General features: G+C 43.7%; 1 protein-coding gene across 1 annotated transcript; it reads left to right on the top strand.

Moving 5' to 3' along the window:
- Positions 1-747: 747 nt before the first annotated feature.
- LOC125543749 (uncharacterized) lies at positions 748-4,500 on the top strand. Its single transcript, XM_087515105.1, has 8 exons — positions 748-879; positions 1,026-1,118; positions 1,448-1,536; positions 1,748-1,900; positions 2,752-2,882; positions 3,329-3,384; positions 3,590-3,736; positions 4,114-4,500. Exons 1-8 carry the CDS (start codon positions 748-750, stop codon positions 4,249-4,251), a joined length of 939 nt encoding a protein of 312 aa, XP_087371231.1. The 3' UTR covers positions 4,252-4,500.
- Positions 4,501-25,351: the final 20,851 nt, after the last annotated feature.

Here is a 25,351-nt window from a genome sequence, read left to right on the forward strand (position 1 = left end):
TACTGAATCTGGAGTATTACGTGTGTTTTTTGTTTGTGCCAATTTAAATACTGGTTATTTATTACTGTTAAATTGAAATATGAAGAATATGACCTTGATAGCTAGGACCCACTTAACAGAACCTGACAACTGGGACCCATTTGACTAGTGGAAAAAAACTGAAGCTGTTGAGGCAAAAAGGCCATGGCCCCAAAATTAAAAAGGCCGAATAGTTGAGCCTGACCCATATAGCTGATATATATATATATATATAGGGCTGGACTATTCTGTTACCCTCACCCCCTATATAGAGGCGCGTCATTTTTCTTCCTCCTGCTGCCGCCCGAACCCACTTCCGCCCAGCGCGCCGCCCCGATCCCAACTCCATCCAGCGCGCCGCCGCCACTATCCCCTCCTCCCAGAGCGCCTCCGCCTTCCCCGACCCCGGCCGCCTCCCTCCACCACGCACCGCCATCCTCCTTCCCTAACACCGGCCGCCGCCCTCCACCACGTGCCGCCCTCCTCCTTCCCCGGCGCCAGCCGCCGCCCTCCATCGCGCGCCGCCCTCCTCCTTCCACGGCGCCGGCCGCCTCCCTCCACCACGCGCCGCCCTCCTCCTTCCCCTGCGCCGGCCACCTACCTCCATCGTGCAGATCCACTCCATCCCCGCACTCCTCCTTCATCCTGCTGGGAGATCTCGTGCGCCGCCCTCTGGCAGCCGGTGATGCTTCCCCGCCACCATTCTGCCTCCTTCCCGATGGGGCAACGATGCCGCGCGTACAGGAAGTTCATCGCCACCACCTCAGGCCGTTCAATGTCGACGCCTTGGATGCGCCATGCTCCAACGCCATGGCTTGGGCTTCAGCAGCAAACAATGGAGCCTACAGGAGGAGCCGCGGGGTTGAGGACGTCCTGTTCGATAGTACAACTGCTTGCTCGGCCGCCGGTCACTCAAGGAGGTGAGTGCATGTCACCCCCGTGCGCTTCCATGGATGTTGTTGTCTGATACATCTCCCTCTCTGATTGATCTCGCACGATTTCTGTAGCTTGTCATTGCCTACCGTGCAACAATCAAGCGTGTGCTAATTGTGACTGAGGTTGCACTGCCCAGCAATACAGGCAGCAGTTTCACACTACAGGTAAATGACATTGCCTCTGAGATAATTATCTTGCAAATGATCAGCAAGAAGATTTACAGTTTATTTATGTGTTTATTTAGCTCCACCCAATACTGTAAAAATGCATGAGTCTAATACCCTGTGGCCTAGCTGACCGAATTAGCATGCAAGCTTCTCCTTTCACCATGAAAGAAATGATAGATTCAACAGTTGCTAGGTAAATCACAAATCTATTTACTAGATGTATTACTACCCAACATTCATGTCGTCAGAAAAGTTCATGTATTACTACCATGGGAGTTCAAAGAAAGGTCATCTATAAAATAGTATAACTTGTGAGCTTCTTGCAGACTAATGACGAGTTACTAGATAAACTTAGGCACCACACCACAGTCCATTCACTGCCGCATCTGAGGCTGTTCAATGATGCAACAACGAGGTCTGGCCTCCCCCCTTCCTATTTTCATGAAGCATATTCTGCAAAAATATCAGACGCTCTCAACTGAATAAAAAGTGTGTCGCACAAGTTCAGGTATAACTGCTGCAGGAGTTCAAAAATCTCAACAAACAAAGCTCAAACCGAAGTTCAAGAACTGTTTCCTTCATAAACTAGTTTTCTTTTTGTTAATTTGTTGTTCTAGACATTACAGATGTACATTCTTCACCAAGTCGAGCAGCAAAGTTGTCGCACCAAATCGAACTTGCTACTGCACCATCTTCACCAAGTCGAACTTGCAGCCGCCAGGTACCATAGTAGCTCAACTTGATCTCTCTGGTAGCTCATCCGGCAAGACTGCTCAATGGTATGACTTCTTTGCACAAAATCAGATCTGGTAGTTTGTCTGAGAGACACATTTGTTCTGTATCGTACTGCACCTTGTGCTCCCTTCATCCCATCCATGCTTAGATGAGATTTTTCTGTGCAATCAGACTTGGGCTAGGGTCAAAAAATTGGTGATCTTAGTTCTGAATTGCTGGGCATGCAACTCCTCGGTTGTTAATTGCTAAGTGATAGTCTGAACAATCGATAAGGGAGCCGCTACGCATTACTATTGAAACACAAGGTTGTTGCATTTCTCAAAAAAAAAGTCTAAACCAAGGAGCCGCTGTGCACCAATCCTCCCCGCCGCGCAGCGACCACCTCTGTCGCCCCGAGTTCCCAGCTGCATGCATTCAGGAGCAAGAAAAAAGAGAGGTTAATTGTCCATCCACACCGCCTCTCCTCCCAAGTCCACACTAGTTTTATCACAAAAAGCAGAGGATGTCTATTTTATTTCCTGAAACACAAAGTAGGTGTTCTCAGTTCAATACGTGAGCTATCTCATGTTCTTGGAAAACATATAAAACAGTATGGTGTTTGTGCAAAAATTCAGACTGTTTTCTAATTATACAGCAGTTTACTAAATGGTAGAATTGTAGTTGTTCAGTAAAAAGGTTCACTACCCCAAATGGGGGATTTTCAATCCGTTTTGTCTTTCTTTTCCAGCTGAAAGTTGTAGCAAATGTGAACTGAAGCTGTTGTGGAGCAAATTAGGAATAGTTGCCTACTCTTTTGCCGCTGCTACCTTGCCACCTAGATTAATACTACTACTACTACTACTACTACTACTTATCGTGTTGCTAAACCTCGTGTTCTGGACAATTTGTTGGAAAGTGTGGAGGCGCAAGTGGCTCCGCGACCGAGGAAGGCCCCGGTGCTTGCCATGGCTGAAGACGGCCTCCAACCGCCGGGCCCAAAGCATCCAGCCTTTGTTCGCATGCGTGTCTCCTTCCTGCGTCACCTAGGTATGCGCCACCACCCGCCACGCTCGATGCTAACTACTCCCATAGCCGTCCTCAGTTCAACCCCATGGCGTCGAGATGGCCGAGTTAGTCGCGAGCAGCAGTCCACCGTACCTAGAAACTGGATTTTTATCTGCAAAATCAGTTCACCGTACCTAGAACAACCAGTTCGATCCATCTCCTGATTCTGAAAATATGAATTGTGTTTACTGCCAAAATTGATGCCCTATAGTTCACCATGTATATATGTCATCAGTTCAAAAAAGACGTACTGAAAAAAGTTCAATTGTATGTGTTAAAGCCAAGTTTGGTTTTCTACTATATGTCAGATTATTACAAACGATTTTGCTCATGTGGCTGTAAGATCTAACTGTATGGCAACAAAGAGAAAAATGAGTATGAAGTATTGTTGTTTCCGTATTTAAGTTCAGTATGTATTCCATTTTCAGTACGTAAACAAACACGCATGATCTTTATGAGGGGAAAAACTACAAAATGGAAATCTGTAAGTTCAACTACATATATTACAACAATTGAAAATACAAAAAATTACATCAGTTCAATGATAGAAAAACATGAGTTCGAAAAGTTTTTGACTCTTGAACTGATAGCTGAAAGATACGATATGTGTACTGTTGATAATCTCAAACATGTGTTACTCAACTTTAGAAAACATGTAAAATTGTTGTGCTGCTTTGCAATGTCTCCAGCAGTCCTACTTCTCCATGACGACAAGGACGACGTCGCCATGCGTGCATGCTCCAACCTGTCCCCTGTCGCAGCCCCACCACTCGATGCCGATGCACTCCAACCCGAGGACCACCATGATGGAGGTCGCCTCACAGCCTAGCGACGAGGTAACTCATCTTCCTTGTGCGTCCTTCGCCCACTGTGCGCCCTGCTGCCCTTGACCTCCTTCCTCACAGCCATGCTACCCCAAATTTTGTTTTGATTTTCAGTTCATCTTGTGTGTTCTTTTCAGTGCATTATGCTTTAAATGTGCAGAGTCCTGAGGCAAAATGATACATTTTAGTTTGCTTTGCCGCAAGGGCATTGCTGAAACTTCACTTCTGTCTAAACCTTTAACCACCCATTTCAAAAACAGATGCTACTTTACTTTGCATGGATCCTGAATCACATTTCACTAAAAATGTAATAGTGAAATTACACTGAATAATTATATTGTATTTTTTTAGCGTTCTTGCAACCCTATTAACACCATATTTTTGTGCAGTGTTTGTTGGTTTCTCTTTCATTTACGGACATCTTGGGCTTGCTGGGTGCAGAATCAAGAAGCCCAATCATCATCAGGGATGAAAAAAGGAGAGAAGCACGGGAAGAGGTACTAGTAGAAGAGGAAGAAGTAATGTGAAAAATGAGATAAATGTGACAATAGCAAGTAGAAAAGCATGAGAGGGATTCAGATTTTGTTTTCACATTCTTGCTGTACACGTACCTTTGGTCTGTAGATGCACCGTAATGGATCTAGGAAGTATGAATGGTTAATACCTCAATGGTGCACTATGCATCTTTGGCAGGTTTTTATGCCTTTTTAAATGGTTGTGGAGCAATTTAATGGTGCGCTATGCACTGAAGTATATATTGTTTATATGTTCTTGTACATCGGCTCATCAAGGTTGTACCATACTGAAATCTGGAGCAGTCTGGAAAAAAGTATTTACATCCGTTCAAACTCAAGGATACGACAAGTTCAGAGAAAATAAAAGTTTGCAGTTGAGAAATAGGGGATGATCATTCATATGTCTAAAAAAACAATTGAGCTTATATACAAAAAGTATTTACATCCGTTCAAACTTAGGGATACCACAAGTTCACAGAAAACAAAAGTTGTAAGCAAATCATTAACAAAAAAGTAGAGTAAAGTTCGTACTGTGAAAATACATCATTAAAAACAAACACAACTCTCAGTTCAAAAACTCAGTTTTCGGGACGTGATAAAGCTCAAACAAAAATATACCTCATGGAAATTCAAATGGTAAAAGTTTAAGTCGTAGAATGAGAGAAGTCCAACACATCATTGCAAACAATATTTTCTTTTTGAAGAAAATGTCATTCAACTATATAAATCATGCAAGTTTAGGTACGATGATACCGTAGATCGTTGAAAAGTTACGAGGAAAATCATACAGGAAAAAACAGAGTAAAGTCCAGTCTATGAAAACCCGCTCAGTACAAACCCAAAATGGAGATCAGTTTGAGTCCTCCGTTTCTAGAAGAATTCAAAATTAATCTATGAAAAATACCTCAGTACGAACGCACACATAGATCAGTACGAGTGCTTTGTTTTTCCGAAGAGAAAAATAGCATGATGGATCTTACCATATTCAAGATTACTCTTAAACGGTTGCAAAGTAGAGAAAACGTCCAACATGACTAAGTTTCGCATTTTCGATAGCTATCCAACGCTATATTATTTGCCCCATTTCGACAAACTTAAAAAAAAAACGCGTTCAATACCAATTTTAACCGTATTTGAATTCGTATTTAAACCATAAGGAATTATAAAAAACTTTCTATACGCAAAAGTTGCGCATTTTTCATAGCTTTCCAACACCGTATCATTTGGGTCAATCCGACAAACCGTTTGCAAAAAACAGTGAAAAACCATTTCGCCTATAATTTCACCGTTTTTCAAATTACTTTTAAATCATATAGAATTTGAAAAATAGTAGATATATGGAAGATGCGGATTTTTACCAGCTTTCCAACGCCATCTCATTTTCTCAATTCTGACAAACCGTTTGAAAATTAAGTCCAAAACACGATTCGGGTTTTCGGTTTGGAAAAAACGTTTTTTTCAAAACTGCTCTTAAATCATAACTTTTTTGCAAAAACAAATTATAAGATTGTAATGTGGATGTCAAGAGCTTTCTAACGATATATTACACGCCCCGTTTCGACAAAAAAATTGCAAAAAATTTTGAACTAAAGAAGACGATTTTTAACAGGAACAGAAAGCATCAGTTCAACCGCTCGAATTTCATCAGTTCAACCGCTTGAATTCATCAGTTCAAGTAGGGTAACAGAATAATATTCTGTTACGCGTAACAGAATAGCCCAGATGTATAACAAAGAATCACTCCAAAGTTTCTATCCAGAGAAGAACATAAGACGGAATTGTTTGTAGGGTACAAAACCACCTCAAAGCTATTCATTCCGATCTATCTATCCTAGAGTTCGTACTAAAATAACACAAAGCTATTCTTTCCGATCGATCTAACCAAGAGTTCGTACCAAAATAACATCAAAGCAAATTCAGATTCATAATATTCAATCCAACACAAAGAACTTTGAAGTGTGCCCCAAGATTTCTAACGGAGAAACAAAGACAAAAACATGCATCAACCCCTATGCATAGATTACCCCAATGTCACCTCGGGAATCCGTGAGTTGAGTGCCAAAACATATATCAAGTGAAACAAAATAATACCTCATTGTCACCACAAGTATTCATTTGCAAGACATATATCAAGTGCTCTCAAATCCATAAAAGTATTCAATCTGATAAAACGAAATCTCAAAGGGAAAACTCAATTCATCACAAGATAGAGAGGGGAAAACACCATATGATCCGACTATATTAACAAAGCCGGCGATACATCAAGATCATGACATCTCAAGAGCACGAGAGAGAGAGAGATTAAACACATAGCTACTGGTACAAACCCTTAGCCCCGAGGGTGGACTACTTCCTCCTCATCGTGGTGGCCGCCGGGATGATGAAGATGGCCACCGGTGATGATTCCCCCCTCCGGCAGGGTGCCGGAACGGGGTCTAGATTGGTTTTCGGTGGCTATAGAGGCCCACGGCGGCGGAACTTCTGATCTAGGTTAATCCCGAGGGTTTTCGGAATATTTGGGAATTTATAGGGCAAAGAGGGGGTGCGGGAGGCCACCGAGGTGGGCACAACCCACCTGGGCATGCCTGGGCCCAGGCACGCCCAGGTGGGTTGTGCCCCCATCGGGGCACCCCCCCCAGGTGCTGCTCTGGCCCATCGGGAGTCTTCTGGTCCAGAAAAGTTCCACAAAAAGTTTCGTGGTGTTTTGACTTCGTTTGATATTGTTTTCCTGCGATGTAAAAAACAAGCAAAAAACAGCAACTCGCACTAGGCACTGGGTCAATAGGTTAGGCCCAAAAATGATATAAAGTTGCTATAAAATGATTATAGAACATCCAAGAATGATAATAAAGCAGCATGAATACTTCATAAATTATAGATACGTTGGAGACGTATCAGTGGTATCCACCATAGCGAAGTTGTAGTGGGTGTTGTTGACAAACCTGGTGAAATGGTCGCAAGGCTCTGTGGCCATGCAATAGTGGTAGATGAGTACATGATTGCGCACGCACAACTGGGCGACAACAACCTTCTGATCCATGTTGGGACGATCACCGGTGTACTGGAGGTCGATGCCGACCACCTTGTACTTGTCTCGAGCAAGCAACTACTCAATGGTGTTGATGTAGTTGTCCACCACAGTCGGGTCGATGGTGTACACCACTGAGAGATCCGTCTCCCTCGCGTGGGTCTCCACTTTATGCTCACCAAACTCCATTGGAGCACCGCTAGACATCCCTCTCTATGTGTAGTCGTGGGTGTGCTTATAGTGTTATGGGGCGCGATCGAAAGGTTGAAGATACTAAGGTTATAATGGCTGCGGGAATTAAAGGGGAAGCCAGACGTCCTGGAATATTTGCATGCCTGGATGACAGTTCTAATTTGCAGCGCGTAACTCCATCATGCCACACGTAACTGCGTCGTGGCGACGCGCGCGCGATGCAACCGCAAATATATGGGCCCCCAACATGATCATGCGCAGTCCCAACCGCTGACAGAGCGCGCGCAGGGACGCAAGAAGAGCGCTCCGTGATTGCCTCAACTATCTGCGATTGATGAATTCATGATCGATGGGTCGCCGTGTGTGTTGTGGGCAAACGCTTGCTGGTATACAAACGTCTGCGATTGATGAATTCATGACCGACGGGTTCCCCAGTGTGGTCCATGTGCGATGTGATATGCTCTGTCTATTGAACATCAACATATATACTTATAAGAACAGCATTGCATGCCCAAATTAAGCATACAATTACACAAGTGACTACACGCATAACATTTCCACACACCAAAGTAAGCAATTACATCCATACTAAACTAGGAGAAACCAGCATCTAATCATCTACATCTTTTCACGATGATGTTTGCCATTGCTCTGCTTCCGGCTGGATCCCTGGTCGTGAATGGTTAATAAAATCTAAGTCTAATGCATATTAAGGTCAAAATAGTACTACCAATCTACGAGTCTCATACGATGCGATTTCAACTATTGTACCACAAAACCCGAAATATTACAAGGTTCAAATTCCGTAGTTACATGGCTCAAATTCAAAGATTATAAGGTTCTAACTGATATTAGAAATGAAATCCAGCTTATTCAGCTGCAAGCACCCATGCTGATCAGCTGAACATGGATATAAGAGAGGTTCAAACTAAAAATTAAAATAGTAAGGCCGCTTTCCAAACCTCGTCATTTCTACAAAGAGATCAGCCGCTGACAAGTCATGTATGGGTTTGACACAATGACTTCCAACTACTCTGTCATATGCTCTTCCAATACGAAGTTTAGCTTTTTTGCAGCCTCTTCCATTCTGTAGTAGTTGTCGGCTCTGATCAGAAAACCATTCATCTTTCCTAATTCAATGCATGTTCAACCTCGGTACCTTCAGCACCCTTGCTCTAGCAAGAAAGAACCTGGCGAATGTGTTATCTCCAGTAAGGTCCCTCGGTAGGAGTTCAAAGTAATTTTTAAGAGATGCAGATCCAGGCATTCGATGTTATTGTCGTTATAAACATTATCCACCTCCGGGCCTATTATTATCTACAAAAGAAGAGAACGTGTTAGTGCCTACATGTAGTTTTGAACACAACTACACACCTATTTGGTTTGCAGGATTTGTAAAATGCACCAACATGCCATCTTCGATCTGACATGATTAACATGGGCATTCGATTACAATATAAAAAGTAGCCTTCTTCACAAGAGGTTGGAGTGGATGAAAAATGTCATAAGAAAACTAGTACAGATGAATCCAAAAGAGAAATTCTTATGGATTGTAACCATATGAATCAAGCAACCAATATGGGGTGGGGGTGTTTGTCCTGAGATCCTCCAAAATTCCTTCAGAAATCATAGTACACTGTCATTGTAAACTTGGGAATAGGTGCAAAAAATTGAACTCCCTTATGGTTAACATTTAACAGGAAAGGAACATCACCTCGATATACAACTTCTTCAGACACGGAAAGCATCACAGGAAACAGACAAGTTGGTCTAGGTTGGGGCCGACAGATTCTAGTGCCAAGACCTTCACCATGCGCAGAATCTGGTGAAGCTTTGCTGGATGACAGACGAACATACATCTTCAAAACTAGAAATAATGTTGGTATAAAGAAGGAGAGGTAGAAGGCGACTATTGTACCCGAAAGTAGTAGTATTTGATAGATGAGTAGCCCACAACTGTCAATTTTGGTGCAAAAATGACATTGAGTCTTGTTGGACCTTGTTGATCAACTACAAGTAATCTCTAAGGTGAAGGTGTGTCCTCAATGACCATATTGTGGTCCACCTTTTGTGATCTCTAGTTGCAGCACCAGCAACACACATAAATAGTTCGGAGAGTCCTGGAGGTGATGTGGAAGCTACTCGACCAATTCATCGCCCGAATACGAAGGAACTCGAGTGTAGTACAGCCACGGAGCAGGCGCTCCATGTCATCCTTTGGGATGCAGACGGCAATGAGCTCGAGGTGCTTCAGTCGTGGTAGAAAAAGAGAGGGCATGTCATTAAGGGGGGAATGGCAGTTCATGAACTTGGCGAGGAGCAGCATGGGCGCGAAGCGGAGCACGGACGTTGGCAGTGAGCGCATATGCCCATCATTAAAACTGAGCTCCTCGAGCTGATCTAGGGCGGGGGATCAGAACCACTCGTCAAGCTTGGCTCGGTCCTTGCCATTGGAACGGAACTTTCCCATGAGAGATTTGTGACACCCCCGATTCAATCGTACACTAATCATACACGCAAATGTGTACGATCAAGATTAGGGACTCACGGGAAGATATCAAAACACAACTCTAGACACAAATTAAAATAATACAAGCTTTATATTACAAGCCAGGGGCATCGAGGGCTTGAATACAAAATCTCAAACACAGACGAGTCAGCGGAAGCAACAATATCTGAGTACAGACATAAGTTAAACAATGTGCCATAAGATGGCTAGCACAAACTAAGATACATATTGAAAGAGGCGCATGCCTCCTTCCTGGGATCCTCCTAACTACTCCTTGAAGTCGAACTCCACGTAGAATCATCCTCGGGATCCCCTGGCTCCTGGGCTCCACCATCTAGTTGCATCATCCGAGAAGAAGGAAAAGGGAAAAAAGGGGGAAGCAAAGCAACCGTGAGTACGCATCCAAAGTACTCGCAAGCAAGGATCTACACTACATATGCATTGGTGTTAGTGAAATGGGTAGTATCTGTGGACTGAACTGCAAAATGCTAGAATAAGAGGGGGATAACTAGTCCTATCGAAGACTACGCTTCTGGTAGACTCCATGTTGAAGCATCTAGAAGAGAGTAGCAAGAGCAGCATCAAGGAACACCACATACCATAATCCTACCCAGCGATCCTCCCCTCATCGCCCTGTGGGAAAGCGATCACCGGGTTGTATCTGGAACTTGTAAGAGGTGTGTTTTATTAAGTATACGGTTCTAGTTGTCATAAGGTCATAATACAACTCTGGGTCGTCCTTTTACCGAGGGCCACGACTATTCGAATAGATAAACTTCCCTGCATGGGTGTTGGGGAACGTAGCAATAATTCAAAAATTTCCTACGTGTCACCAAGATAAATCTAGGAGATGCTAACAATGAGAGAGAGGGAGTGCATCTTCATACCCTTGAAGATCGCTAAGAGGAACCATTACAAGGAACATGGATGATGGAGTCGTACTCGCAGCGATTCAAATCGCGGAAGATCCGATCTACCGCCGAACGGACGGTGCCTCCGCGTTCAACACACGTACAGACCGGGGATGTCTCCTCCTTCTTGATCCAACAAGGGGAGAGGAGAAGTTGAGGGAGAGCTCCGGCAGCACGACTGCGTGGCGGTGGAGCTTGCAGTTCTCTGACAGGGCTTCGCCAAGCACTACGGAGGAGGAGGTGTTGGAGAGGGGGAGGGCTGCGCCTAGGGAAGGGTGTGGCTGCCCTCCCACCCCCTCTCTATTTATAGGGTGAAGGGAGAGGGGACCGCCCCCTAGATTCATCTAGAGGGGGGCGGCCAAGGGGGGGGACTTGCCACCCAAGTCAGGTGGGAGGCGCGCCCACCCCCTAGGGTTTTCAGCCCTTGGGGGGGGGGGGCGCACCAGCCCACTAGGGGCTGGTTACCACCCTTGTTCAGCCCACTTGGCCCACCGGGGCAGGTCGCCCCACCCGGTGGACACCCGGACACCTTTCGATGGTCCCGGTACAATACCGATTACCCCTGAAATCATTCCAGCGATTGAAACTGGACTTCCCATATATAAATCTTCATCTCTGGACCATTTCAGAACTCCTCGTGACGTCTGGATCTCATCTAGGACTCCGAACAACCTTCGGTAACCACATACTATTTCCCATAACAACTCTAGCATCACCGAACCTTAAGTGTGTAGACCCTACGGGTTCGGGAACTATGCAGACATGACCGAGACATCTCTCCAGCCAATAACCAACAATGGGATCTGGATACCCATGTTGGCTCCCACATGTTCCACGATGATCTCATCATATGAACCACGATGTCGAGGATTCAATCAATCCCGTATACAATTCCCTTTGTCTATCGGTATGTTACTTGCCCGAGATTCGATCGTCGGTATCTCTATACCTCGTTCAATCTCGTTACCGGCAAGTCTCTTTACTCGTTCCTTAATGCATGATCCCGTGGCTAACTCCTTAGCCACATTGAGCTTGTTATGATGACGCATTACCGAGTGGGCCCAAAGATACCTCTCCGTCATACGGAGTGACAAATCCAAGTCTGGATTTGTGCCAACCAAACAGATGCTTTCAGAGATACCTGTAGTGCACCTTTATAGCCACCCAGTTACATTGTGAGGTTTGGTACACCAAAAGCATTCCTACGGTATCTGGGAGTTGCACAATCTCATGGTCTAAGGAAATGACACTTGACATTAGAAAAGCTTTAGCAAACGAACTACACGATCTTATGCTACGCTTACGATTGGGTCTTGTGAAGGAAATATGCCCTAGAGGCAATAATAAAGTTATTATTTATTTCCTTATATCATGATAAATGTTTATTATTCATGCTAGAATTGTATTAACCGGAAACATAATGCATGTGTGAATACATAGACAAACAGAGTGTCACTAGTATGCCTCTACTTGACTAGCTCGTTAATCGAAGATGGTTATGTTTCCTAACCATGAATAAAAGAGTTGTTATTTGATTAACGGGATCACATCATTAGAAGAATGATGTGATTGACTTGACCCATTCCATTAGCTTAGCACCCGATCGTTTAGTATGTTGCTATTGCTTTCTTCATGACTTATACATGTTCCTATGACTATGAGATTATGCAACTCCTGTTTACCGGAGGAACACTTTGTGTGCTACCAAATGTCACAACGTAACTGGGTGATTATAAAGGAGCTCTACAGGTGTCTCCAAAGGTGAATGTTGGGTTGGCGTATTTCGAGATTAGGATTTGTCACTCTGATTGTCGGAGAGGTATCTCTGGGCTCTCTCGGTAATGCACATCACATAAGCCTTGCAAGCATTAAAACTAATGAGTTAGTTGCAAGATGATGTATTACAAAACGAGTAAATAGACTTGCCGGTAACGAGATTGAACTAGGTATTGAGATACCGACGATCGAATCTCGGGAAAGTAACATACCGAAGACAAAGGGAACAACGTATGCTGTTATGCGGTCTGACCGATAAAGATCTTCGTAGAATATGTAGGAGCCAATATGAGCATCCAGGTTCCGCTATTGGTTATTGACCAGAGACGTATCTCGGTCATGTCTACATTATTCTCGAACCCATAGGGTCCGCACGCTTAAGGTTTCGATGACAGTTATATTATGAGTTTATGAGTTTTGATGTACCGAAGTTAGTTCGGAGTCCCGGATGTGATCACGGACATGACGAGGAGTCTCGAAATGGTTGAGACATAAATATTGATATATTGTACGGCTATATTCGGACACCAGAAGTGTTCCGGGTGATTTCGGAGAAAACCGGAGAGCCGGAGGGTTACCGGAACCCCCCCGGGAGAAGTAATGGGCCATATGGGCCTTAGTGGAGAGAGAGAGAGCGGCAGACAAAGGTGGGCCGCATGCCTCCTCCCCCCTGGTCTGAATTGGACTAGGAGAGTGGGGGCGGCGCCCCCCTTTCCTTCTCCCTCCCCACTTCTTTCCCCCTCCTAGTAGGAGTCCTACTCCTACTAGGAGGAGGACTCCTCCTTGGCGCGCCATAGGGGCCGGCCGGCCTCCTCCCCTTGCTCCTTTATATATGGGGGCAGGGGGCACCCCCAGACACACAAGTTGATCCACGTAATCATATTCTTAGCCGTGTGCCGTGCCCCCTTCCACCATAATCCTCGATAATATTGTAGCGGTGCTTAGGCGAAGCCCTGCGACGGTAGTACATCAAGATCGTCACCACGCCATCATGCTGACGGAACTCTTCCCCGACACTTTGCTGGATCGGAGTCCGGGGATCGTCATCGAGCTGAACGTGTGCTAAAACTCGGAGGTGCCGTAGTTTCGGTGCTTGATCGGTCGGGCCGTGAAGACGTACGACTACATCAACCGCGTTGTCATAACGCTTCCGCTGTCGGTCTACAAGGGTATGTAGATCACACTCTCCCCTCTCGTTGCTATGCATCACCATGATCTTGCGTGTGCGTAGGAATTTTTTTGAAATTACTACGTTCCCCAACAGTGGCATCCGAGCCTAGGTTTTATGTGTTGATGTTATATGCACGAGTAGAACACAAGTGAGTTGTGGGCGATATAAGTCATACTGCTTACCAGCATGTCATACTTTGGTTCGGCGGTATTGTTGGACGAAGCGGCCCGGACCGACATTACGCGTACGCTTACGCGAGACCGGTTCTCCCGACGTGCTTTTCACAAAGGTGTCTAGCGGGTGACAGTTTCTCCAACTTTAGTTGAACCGAGTGTGGCTACGCCCGGTCCTTGCGAAGGTTAAAACAGCACCAACTTGACAAACTATCGTTGTGGTTTTGATGCGTAGGTGAGATTGATTATTGCTTAAGCCCGTAGCAGCCACGTAAAACTTGCAACAACAAAGTAGAGGATGTCTAACTTGTTTTTGCAGGGCATGTTGTGATGTGATATGGCCAAGACATGATGCTAAATTTTACTGTATGAGATGATCATGTTTTGTAACCAAGTTATCGGCAACTGGCAGGAGCCATATGGTTGTCGCTTTATTGTATGCAATGCAATTGCGCTGTAATGCTTTACTTTATCACTAAGCGGTAGCGATAGTCATGGAAGCCTAAGATTGGCGAGACGACAACGATACTACGATGGTGATCAAGGTGTCGCGCTGGTGACGATGGTGATCACGATGGTGCTTCGAAGATGGAGATCACAAGCACAAGATGATGATGGCCATATCATATCACTTATATTGATTGCATGTGATGTTTATCTTTTATGCATCTTATCTTGCTTTGATTGACGGTAGCATTTTAAGATGATCTCTCACTAATTATCAAGAAGTGTTCTCCCTGAGTATGCACCGGTGCGAAAGTTCTTCGTGCTGAGACACCACGTGATGATCGGGTGTGATAGGCTCTACGTTCAAATACAACGGGTGCAAAACAGTTGCACACGCGGAATACTCAGGTTATACTTGACGAGCCAAGCATATACAGATATGGCCTCGGAACACGGAGACCGAAAGGTCGAGCGTGAATCATATAGTAGATATGATCAACATAGTGATGTTCACCATTGAAACTACTCCATCTCACGTGATGATCGGACATGGTTTAGTTGATTTGGATCACGTGATAACTTAGAAGATTAGAGGGATGTCTTTCTAAGTGGGAGTTCTTAAGTAATATGATTAAGTGAACTTTAAATTTATCATGAACTTAGTCCTGGTAGTATTTTGCAAATTATGTTGTAGATCAATAGCTCGCGTTGTTGCTTCCCTGTGTTTATTTTGATATGTTCCTAGAGAAAATTGTGTTGAAAGATGTTAGTAGCAATGATGCAGATTGGATCCGTGATCTGAGGTTTATCCTCATTGCTGCACAGAAGAATTATGTCCTTGATGCACCACTAGGTGACAGACCTATTGCAGGAGCAGATGCAGACGTTATGAACGTTTGGCTAGCTCAATATGATGACTACTTGATAGTTTAGTGCACCATGCTTAATGGCTTAGAATCTGGACTTCAAAGACGTTTTGAACGTCATGGACCATATGAGATGTTCCAGGAGTTGAAGTTAATATTTCAAGCAAATACCCGAGCTGAGAGATATGAAGTCTCCAACAAGTTCTATAGCTAAAAGATGGAGGAGAATCACTCAACTAGTGAGCATATGCTCAGATTGTCTGGGTACTACAATCGCTTGAATCAAGTGGGAGTTAATCTTCCAGATAAGATAGTGATTGACAGAATTCTCTAGTCACCATCACCAAGTTAGTAGAACTTCGTGATGAACTATAATATGCAAGGGTTAACGGAAACAACTCCCAAGATCTTCGTGATGCTGAAATCAACGAAGGTAGAAATCAAGAAAAACATCAAGTGTTGATGGTTGACAAGACCACTAGTTTCAAGAAAAGGGCAAAGGGAAGAAGGGGAACTTCAAGAAGAACGGAAAGCAAGTTGCTGCTCAAGTGAAGAAGCCCAAGTCTGATCCTAAGCCTGAGACTGAGTGCTTCTACTACAAAGGGACTGGTCACTGGAAGTGGAACTGCCCCAAGTATTTGGCGGATAAGAAGGATGGCAAAGTGAACATAAGTATATTTGATATACATGTTATTGATGTGTACTTTACTAGTGTTTATAGCAACCCTTCAGTATTTGATACTAGTTCAGTTGCTAAGATTAGTAACTCGAAACGGGAGTTGCAGAATAAACAGAGACTAGTTAAGGGTGAAGTGACGATGTGTGTTGGAAGTGGTTCCAAGATTGATATGATCATCATCGCACACTCCCTATAATTTCAGGATTAGTATTGAACCTAAATAAGTGTTATTTGGTGTTTGCGTTGAGCATGAATATGATTTGATCATGTTTATACGGTTATTCATTTAAGTAAGAGAATAAATTGTTGTTCTGTTTACATGAATAAAACCTTATATGGTTACACACCCAATGAAAATAGTTTGTTGGATCTCGATCGTAGTGATACACATAATCATAATATTGAAACCAAAAGATGCAAAATTAATAATGATAGTGCAACTTATTTGTGGCACTGCCGTTTAGGTCATATTGGTGTAAAGCGCATGAAGAAACTCCATGCTGATGGGCTTTTGGAATCACTTGATTATGAATCAATTGATGCTTGCGAACCATGCCTCATGGGCAAGATGACTAAGACTCTGTTCTTCGGAACAATGGAGCGAGCAACAGATTTGTTGGAAATCATACATACTGATGTATGTGGTCCGATGAATATTGAGGCTCGCGACAGGTATCATTATTTTCTGATCTTCACAGATGATTTGAGCAGATATGAGTATATCTACTTGATGAAACATAAGTCTGAAACATTTGAAAAGTTCAAATAATTTCAGGGTGAAGTGGAAAATCATTGTGACAAGAAAAAAAAGTTTCTATGATCTGATCGCGGAGACAAATATTTGAGTTACGAGTTTGGTCTTCAATTAAAACATTGTGGAATAGTTTCACAAACTCATGCCACCTGGAACACCACAGCATAATGGTGTGTCCGATCGTCATAATCGTACTTTATTGGATATAGTGCAATCTATGATGTCTCTTACCGTTCTACCACTATCGTTTTGGGGTTATGCATTAGAGACAGCTGCATTCACGTTAAAAAGGGCACCATCTAAATCCGTTGAGACGACACAATCTGAATTATGGTTTGGCAAGAAACCTAAGTTGTCGTTTCTTAAAGTTTTGGGTTGTGATGCTTATGTGAAAAAGTTTCATCCTGATAAGCTCAAACCCAAATCGGAGAAATATGTCTTCATGGGATACCCAAAGGAGACTGTTGGGTACACCTTCTATCACAGATCCGAAGGCAAGACATTCGTTGCTAAGAATGGATCCTTTCTAGAGAAGGAGTTTCTCTCGAAAGAAGTGAGTGGGAGGAAAGTAGAAAACTTGATAAGGTAATTGTACCTTCTCCCTTATTGGAAAGTAGTTCATCACAGAAATCTGTTCTTGTGACTACTACACCAATTAGTGAGGAAGCTAATGATGATGGTCATGTAAATTTCAGATCAAGTTACTACCGAATCTCGTAGGTAAACCAGAGTGAGATCCGCACCAGAGTGGTACGGTAATCCTGTTCTGGAAGTCATGTTACTAGACCATGATGAACTTGCGAACTATGAGGAAGCGACGATGAGCCCAGATTCCGCGAAATGGTTTGAGGCCATGAAATCTGAGATATGATCCATGTATAAGAACAAAGTATGGACTTTGATGGATTTGCCCGATGATCGGCAAGCCATAGAAAATAAATGGATCTTCAAGAGGAAGACGGACGCTGATAGTAGTGTTACTATCTACAAAGCTAGACTTCTCGAAAAAGGTTTTTGACAAAGTTCAAGGTGTTGACTACGATGAAATTTTCTCACTCATGGCGATGCTTAAGTCTATCCAAATCATGTTAGCAATTGCCGCATTTTTATGAAATCTGGCAAATGGATAAACAAAACTACATTCCTTAATGGATTTAAAGAAGAGTTGTATATGATGCAACCAGAAGGTTTTGTCAATCCTAAAGGTGCTAACAAAATATGCAAGCTCCAGCGATCCATCTATGGACTGGTGCAAGCATCTCGGAGTTGGAATATACGCTTTGATAAGTTGATCAAAGCATATAGTTTTATACAGACTTGCGGTGAAGCCTGTATTTACAATAAAGTGAGTGGGAGCACTACAGCATTTCTAATAAGTGTATGTGTATGACATATTGTTGATCGGAAGTAATGTAGAATTATTCTGCAAAGCATAAAGGAGTGTTTGAAAGGATTTTGTCAAAGAAAACCTCGGTGAAGCTGCTTACATATTGAGCATCAAGATCTATAGAGATAGATCAAGACGCTTGATAAGTTTTTTTCAATGAGTACATACCTTGAAAAGATTTTGAAGTAGTTCAAAATGGAACAGTCAAAGAAAGAATTCTTGCCTGTGTTACAAGGTGTGAAATTGAGTAAGACTCAAAGCCGGACCACGGCAGAAAATATAATGAGAATGAAAGTCATTCCCTATGCCTTGGCCATAGGTTCTATAAAGTATGCCATGCTGTGTACCAGACCTATTGTATACCCTACACTAATTTTGGCAAGGGAGTACAATAGTGATCTAGGAGTAGATCACTGGACAGCAGTCAAAAATTATCCTTAGTGGAATAAGGATATGTTTCTCGATTATGGAGGTGACAAAAGGTTCGTCGTAAAAGGGTTACGTCGATACAAGTTTTGGCACTGATCCGGATGACTCTTAGTCTTCATCTGGATACATATTGAAAGTGGGAGCAATTAGCTAAAGTAGCTCCGTGCAAAGCATTGTAGACATAGAAAATTGCAAAATACTTACGGATTTGAATATGGCAGACCCGTTGACTAAACTTCTCTCACAGGCAAAACATGATCACACCTTAGTACTCTTTGGGTGTTAATCACATAGCAATGTGAACTAGATTACTGACTCTAGTAAACCCTTTGGGTATAGGTCACATGACAATGTGAACTATGGGTGTTAATCACATGGTGATGTGAACTATTAGTGTTGAATCACATGGAGATGTGAACTAGATTATTAACTCTAGTGCAAGTGGGAGACTGAAGGAAATATGCCCTAGAGGCAATAATAAAGTTATTATTTATTTCCTTATATCATGATAAATGTTTATTATTCATGCTAGAATTGTATTAACCGGAAACATAATACATGTGTGAATACATAGACAAACAGAGTGTCACTAGTATGCCTCTACTTGACTAGCTCGTTAATCGAAGATGGTTATGTTTCCTAACCATGAACAAAAGAGTTGTTATTTGATTAACGGGATCACATCATTAGAAGAATGATGTGATTGACTTGACCCATTCCATTAGCTTAGCACCCGATCGTTTAGTATGTTGCTATTGCTTTCTTCATGACTTATACATGTTCCTATGACTATGAGATTATGCAACTCCCGTTTACCGGAGGAACACTTTGTGTGCTACCAAACGTCACAACATAACTAGGTGATTATAAAGGAGCTCTACAGGTGTCTCCAAAGGTGAATGTTGGGTTGGCGTATTTTGAGATTAGGATTTGTCACTCTGATTGTTGGAGAGGTATCTCTGGGCCCTCTCGGTAATGCACATCACATAAGCCTTGCAAGCATTACAACTAATGAGTTAGTTGCAAGATGATGTATTACAAAACGAGTAAAGAGACTTGCTGGTAACGAGATTGAACTAGGTATTGAGATACCGACGATCGAATCTCGGGCAAGTAACATACCGAAGACAAAGGGAACAACGTATGTTGTTATGCAGTCTGACCGATAAAGATCTTCGTAGAATATGTAGGAGCCAATATGAGCATCCAGGTTCCGCTATTGGTTATTGACCGGAGACGTATCTCGGTCATGTCTACATTGTTCTCGAACCCGTAGGGTCCGCACGCTTAAGGTTTCGATGACAGTTATATTATGAGTTTATGAGTTTTGATGTACCGAAGTTAGTTCGGAGTCCCGGATGTGATCATGGACATGATGAGGAGTCTCGAAATGGTCGAGACATAAAGATTGATATATTGGACGGCTATATTCGGACACCGGAAGTGTTCCGGGTGATTTCGGAGAAAACCGGAGAGCCGGAGGGTTACCGGAACCCCCCCGGGAGAAGTAATGGGCCATATGGGCCTTAGTGGAGAGAGAGGGGCAGCCAAAGGTGGGCCGCGCGCCTCCTCCCCCTGGTCCGAATTGGACTAGGAGAGGGGGGGGGGGGCGGTGCCCCCCTTTCCTTCTCCCTCCCCACTTCTTTCCCCCTCCTAGTAGGAGTCCTACTCCTACTAGGAGGAGGACTCCTCCTTGGCGCGCCATAGGGGCCGGCCTCCTCCCCTTGCTCCTTTATATATGGGGGCAGGGGGCACCCCTAGACACACAAGTTGATCCACGTAATCATATTCTTAGCCGTGTGCGGTGCCCCCTTCCACCATAATCCTCGATAATATTGTAGCGGTGCTTAGGCGAAGCCCTACGACGGTAGTACATCAAGATTGTCACCACGCCATCATGCTGACGGAACTCTTCTCCGACACTTTGCTGGATCGGAGTTCGGGGATCGTCATCGAGCTGAACGTGTGCGAAAACTCGGAGGTGCCGTAGTTTCGGTGCTTGATCGGTCGGGCCGTGAAGACGTACGACTACATCAACCGCGTTTTCATAACGCTTCCGCTGTCGGTCTACAAGGGTACGTAGATCACACTCTCCCCTCTCGTTGCTATGCATCACCATGATCTTGCGTGTGTGTAGGAATTTGTTTGAAATTACTACGTTCCCCAACATCTTGTCCATCACATCATTCTCCTAATGATGTGATCCCGTTATCAACGACATCCAATGTCCATGGTCAGGAAACCATGACCATCTATTGATCAACGGGCTAGTAAACTAGAGGCTTACTAGGGACATATTATGATCTATGTATTCACACATGTATTACAATTTCTGGTTAATACAATTATAGCATGAACAATAGAAAATTATCATGAACACAGAAATATAATAATAACCACTTTATTATTGCCTCTAGGGAATATTTCCAACAGTCTCCCACTTGTAGTAGAGTCAATAATCTAGTTACATTGTGATGAATCGAACACCCATAGAGTTCTGGTGTTGATAATGTTTTGCTCACGGAAGAGGTTTAGTCAACGGATCTGCGACATTCAGATCCGTATGCACTTTACAAATATCTATGTCTCCATCTTGAATATATTCACGAATGGAGTTGAAGCGACGCTTGATATGCCTATTCTACTTGTGAAACCTGGGCTCCTTAGCAAGGGCTATAGCTCCAGTGTTATCACAGAAGCGAGTCATCGGGCCTGACACATTGGGAATGACTCCTAGGTCGGTGATGAACTCCTTCATCTAGACTGCTTCCTGTGCTGCCTCCGAGGCAGCTATGTACTCCGCTTCACATGTAGATCCTGCCACGACGCATTTCTTGCAACTGCATCAGCTGACTGCCCCACCATTCAAAATATACACGTATTCGGTTTGTGACTTGGAGTCATCCAGATCTGTGTCGAAGCTAGCATCGACGTAACCCTTTACGACGAGCTCTTCGTCACCTCCATAAATGAGAAACATATCCTTAGTCCTTTTCAGGTACTTCAGGATATTCTTCACCGCTGTCCAGTGTTCCATACCGGGATCACTTTGGTACCTCCCTACCAAACTTACGACAAGGTTCACATCAGGTCTAGTACACAGCATGGCATACATAATAGACCCTATGGCTGAGGCATAGGGGATGACACTCATCTTTTCTCTATCTTCTGCTGAGGTCGGGCATTGAGTCGTGCTCAATTTCACACCTTGCTATACAGGCAATAACCCGTTCTTGGACTGATCCATATTGAACTTCTTCAATATCTTGTCAAGGTATGTGCTTTGCGAAAGACCAATGAGACGTCTCGATCTATCTCTATAGATCTTGATGCCTAATATGTAAGCAGCTTCTCCAAGGTCCTTCATTGAAAAACACTTATTCAAGTAGGCCTTTATGCTTTCCAAAAGTTCTATATCATTTCCCATCAATAGTATGTCATCCACATATAATATGAGAAACGCTATAGAGCTCCCACTCACTTTCTTGTAAACACATGCTTCTCCATAAGTTTGCATAAACCCAAACGCTTTGATCATTTCATCAAAGTGAATGTTCCAACTCCGAGATGCCTGCACCAGCCCATAGATGGAGCGCTGGAGCTTGCATACCTTGTCAACATTCTTAGGATCGACAAAACCTTCCGGCTGCATCATATACAATTCTTCCTTAAGGAAACCATTAAGGAATGCCGTTTTGACGTCCATTTGACATATCTCATAATCATAGAATGCGGCAATTGCTAACATGATTCAGACGGACTTTAGCTTCGCTACGGGTGAGAAGGTCTCATCGTAGTCAACCCCTTGAACTTGTCGATAACCCTTAGCGATAAGCCGAGCCTTATAGATGGTCACATTACCATCCGTGTCAGTCTTCTTCTTAAAGATCCATTTATTCTCTATGGCTTGCCGATCATCAGGAAAGTCCGTCAAAGTCCATACTTCATTTTCATACATGGATCCTATCTCGGATTTCATGGCTTCAAGCCATTTGTTGGAATCCGGGCCCGCCATCGCTTCTTCATAGTTTGATGGTTCACCGTTGTCTAACAACATGATTTCTAGGACAGGGTTACCGTACCACTCTGGTGCGGAGCGTGTCCTCGTGGACCTTCGAAGTTCAGTAGCAACTTGATCCGAAGTTTCATGATCATCATCATTAACTTCTTCTCTAGTCGGTGCAGGCACCATAGAAACATGTTCCTGAGCTGCGCTACTCTCCGGTTCAAGAGGCAGTACCTCATCAAGTTCTACTTTCCTCCCACTTACTTATTTTGAGAGAAACTCTTTCTCTAGAAAGGATCCATTCTTGGCAACAAAGATCTTGCCTTCGGATCTGAGGTAGAAGGTATACCCAATAGTTTCCTTAGGGTATCCTATGAAGACGCATTTTTCTGACTTGGGTTCGAGCTTTTTAGGTTGAAGTCTCTTGACATAAGCATCGCATCCCCAAACTTTCAGAAACGACGGCTTAAGTTTCTTCCCAAACCATAATTCATACAATGTCGTCTCAACGGATTTCGACAGAGCCCTATTTAAAGTGAATGCGGCAGTCTCTAAAGCATAACCCCAAAATGATAGCGGTAGATCGGTAAGAGACATCATAGATCGCACCATATCCAATAGAGTGCGATTACGACATTCGGGCACACCATTATGCTGAGGTATTCCAGGCGGCGTGAGTTGTGAAACAATTCCACATTTCCTGAATTGCGTGCGAAACTCATGACTCAAGTATTCTCCTCCACGATCTGATCGCAAGAACTTTATTTTCCTGTCACGTTGATTCTCTACCTCACTCTGAAATTCCTTGAACTTTTCAAAGGTCTCAGACTTGTGTTTTGTTAAGTAGACATACCCATATCTACTTAAGTCATCAGTGAGGGTGAGAACATAACGATAGCCACCACGAGCCTCAACGCTCATTGGACCGCACACATAAGTATGTATGATTTCCAATAAGTTGGTTGCTCGCTCCATTGTTCTGGAGAACGGAGTCTTGGTCATTTTTTCCATGAGGCATGGTTCACATGTGTCAAATGATTCATAATCAAGAGACTCCAAAAGTTCATCTGCATGGAGTTTGTTCATGCGTTTGACACCAATATGACCAAGGCGGCAGTGCCACAAGTATGTGGGACCATCATTATCAACCTTAAATCTTTTGGCATTCACACTATGAATATGTGTAACATCACGTTCGAGATTAGACAAAAATAAAGCATTGACCAACGGGGCATGACCATAAAACATACCTCTCATATAAATGGAACAACCATTATTCTCAGATTTAAATGAGTAGCCATCTCGCATTAAACGAGATCCAGATACAATGGTCATGCTCAAAGTTGGCACTAAATAACAATTATTGAGGTTTAAAACTAATCCCGTAGGTAGATGTAGAGGTAGCGTGCTGACGATGATCACATCGACCTTGGAACCATTCCCGACGTGCAGTGTCACCTCGTCCTTCGCCAGCCTCCGCTTATTCCGCAGCTCCTGTTTTGAGTTACAAATATGAGCAACTGCACTAGTATCAAATACCTAGGAGCTACTACGAGTGCTGGTAAGGTACACATCAATAACATGTATATCACATATACCTTTGGCATTGCCGGTCTTTTGATCCGCTAATTACTTGGGGCAGTTTCGCTTCCAGTGACCATTTCCCTTGCAATAAAAGCACCGAGTCTCGGGTTTGGGTCCAATCTTTGGCTTCTTCCCGACAACTGATTTACCGGCGCGACAACTCCCTTGACCTCCTTCTTGAAGTTCTTCTTACCCTTTCCTTTCTTTAAACTAGTGGTTTTATTCACCATCAACACTTGATGTTCCTTTTTTATTTCCACCTCCGCTGATTTCAGCATTGAATATAACTCAGGAATGGACTTCTCCATCCCTTGCATATTGTAGTTCATCACAAAGCTCTTGTAGCTAGGTGGAAGCGACTGGAGGATCCTGTCAATGTCCGACTCATCTGGAAGATTAACTCCCAGCTGAGACAAGCGGTTGTGCATGATACGTCTCCATCGTATCTACTTTTCCAAACACTTTTGCCCTTGTTTTGGACTCTAACTTGCATGATTTGAATGGAACTAACCCGGACTGACGTTGTTTTTACCAGAATTGCAATGGTGTTATTTATGTGCAGAAACAAAAGTTCTCGGAATGACCTGAAACTTCACGAAACATCTATTCGGAAATAATAAAAAATCCTTGGAAAAGATGAAGACCAGGGGGCCCACCACCTGTCCACGAGGGTGGGGGGCGCGCCTGCCCCCCTAGGGCACGCCCCCTACCTCGTGGGCCCCCTGGAGCTCCTCCGACCGCAACTCCAACTCTATATATTTGCTTTCGGGGAGAAAAAATCACAGAGAAGAATTCATCACGTTTTACGATATGGAGCCGCCGCCAAGCCCTAAAACCTCTCGGGAGGGCTGATCTGGAGTCCGTTCGGGGCTCCGGAGAGGGGAATCTGTTGCCATCATCATCATCAACCATCCTCCATCACCAATTTCATGATGCTCACCGCCATGCGTGAGTAATTCCATCGTAGGCTTGCTAGACGGTGATGGGTTGGATGAGATCTATCATGTAATCAAGTTAGTTTTGTTAGGGTTTGATCCCTAGTATCCACTATGTTCTATCATTTAAAAACCCAGCAGTTTCTGTTGGTGTGGTTGGCAGGCTTGTCAGGGGTGCCATGAATCAGGCAAGCCTATCTAGTATTTTGTCAAAATTAGATGGACCATCTCTATTTCCTTTGAACGGCTTCTTCCGCTGACCGGG

The sequence above is a fragment of the Triticum urartu genome, chromosome 3A (assembly GCF_056163025.1).
Source record: "Triticum urartu cultivar PI428250 chromosome 3A, HENAU_Tu73, whole genome shotgun sequence".
Taxonomy (NCBI): domain Eukaryota; kingdom Viridiplantae; phylum Streptophyta; class Magnoliopsida; order Poales; family Poaceae; genus Triticum; species Triticum urartu.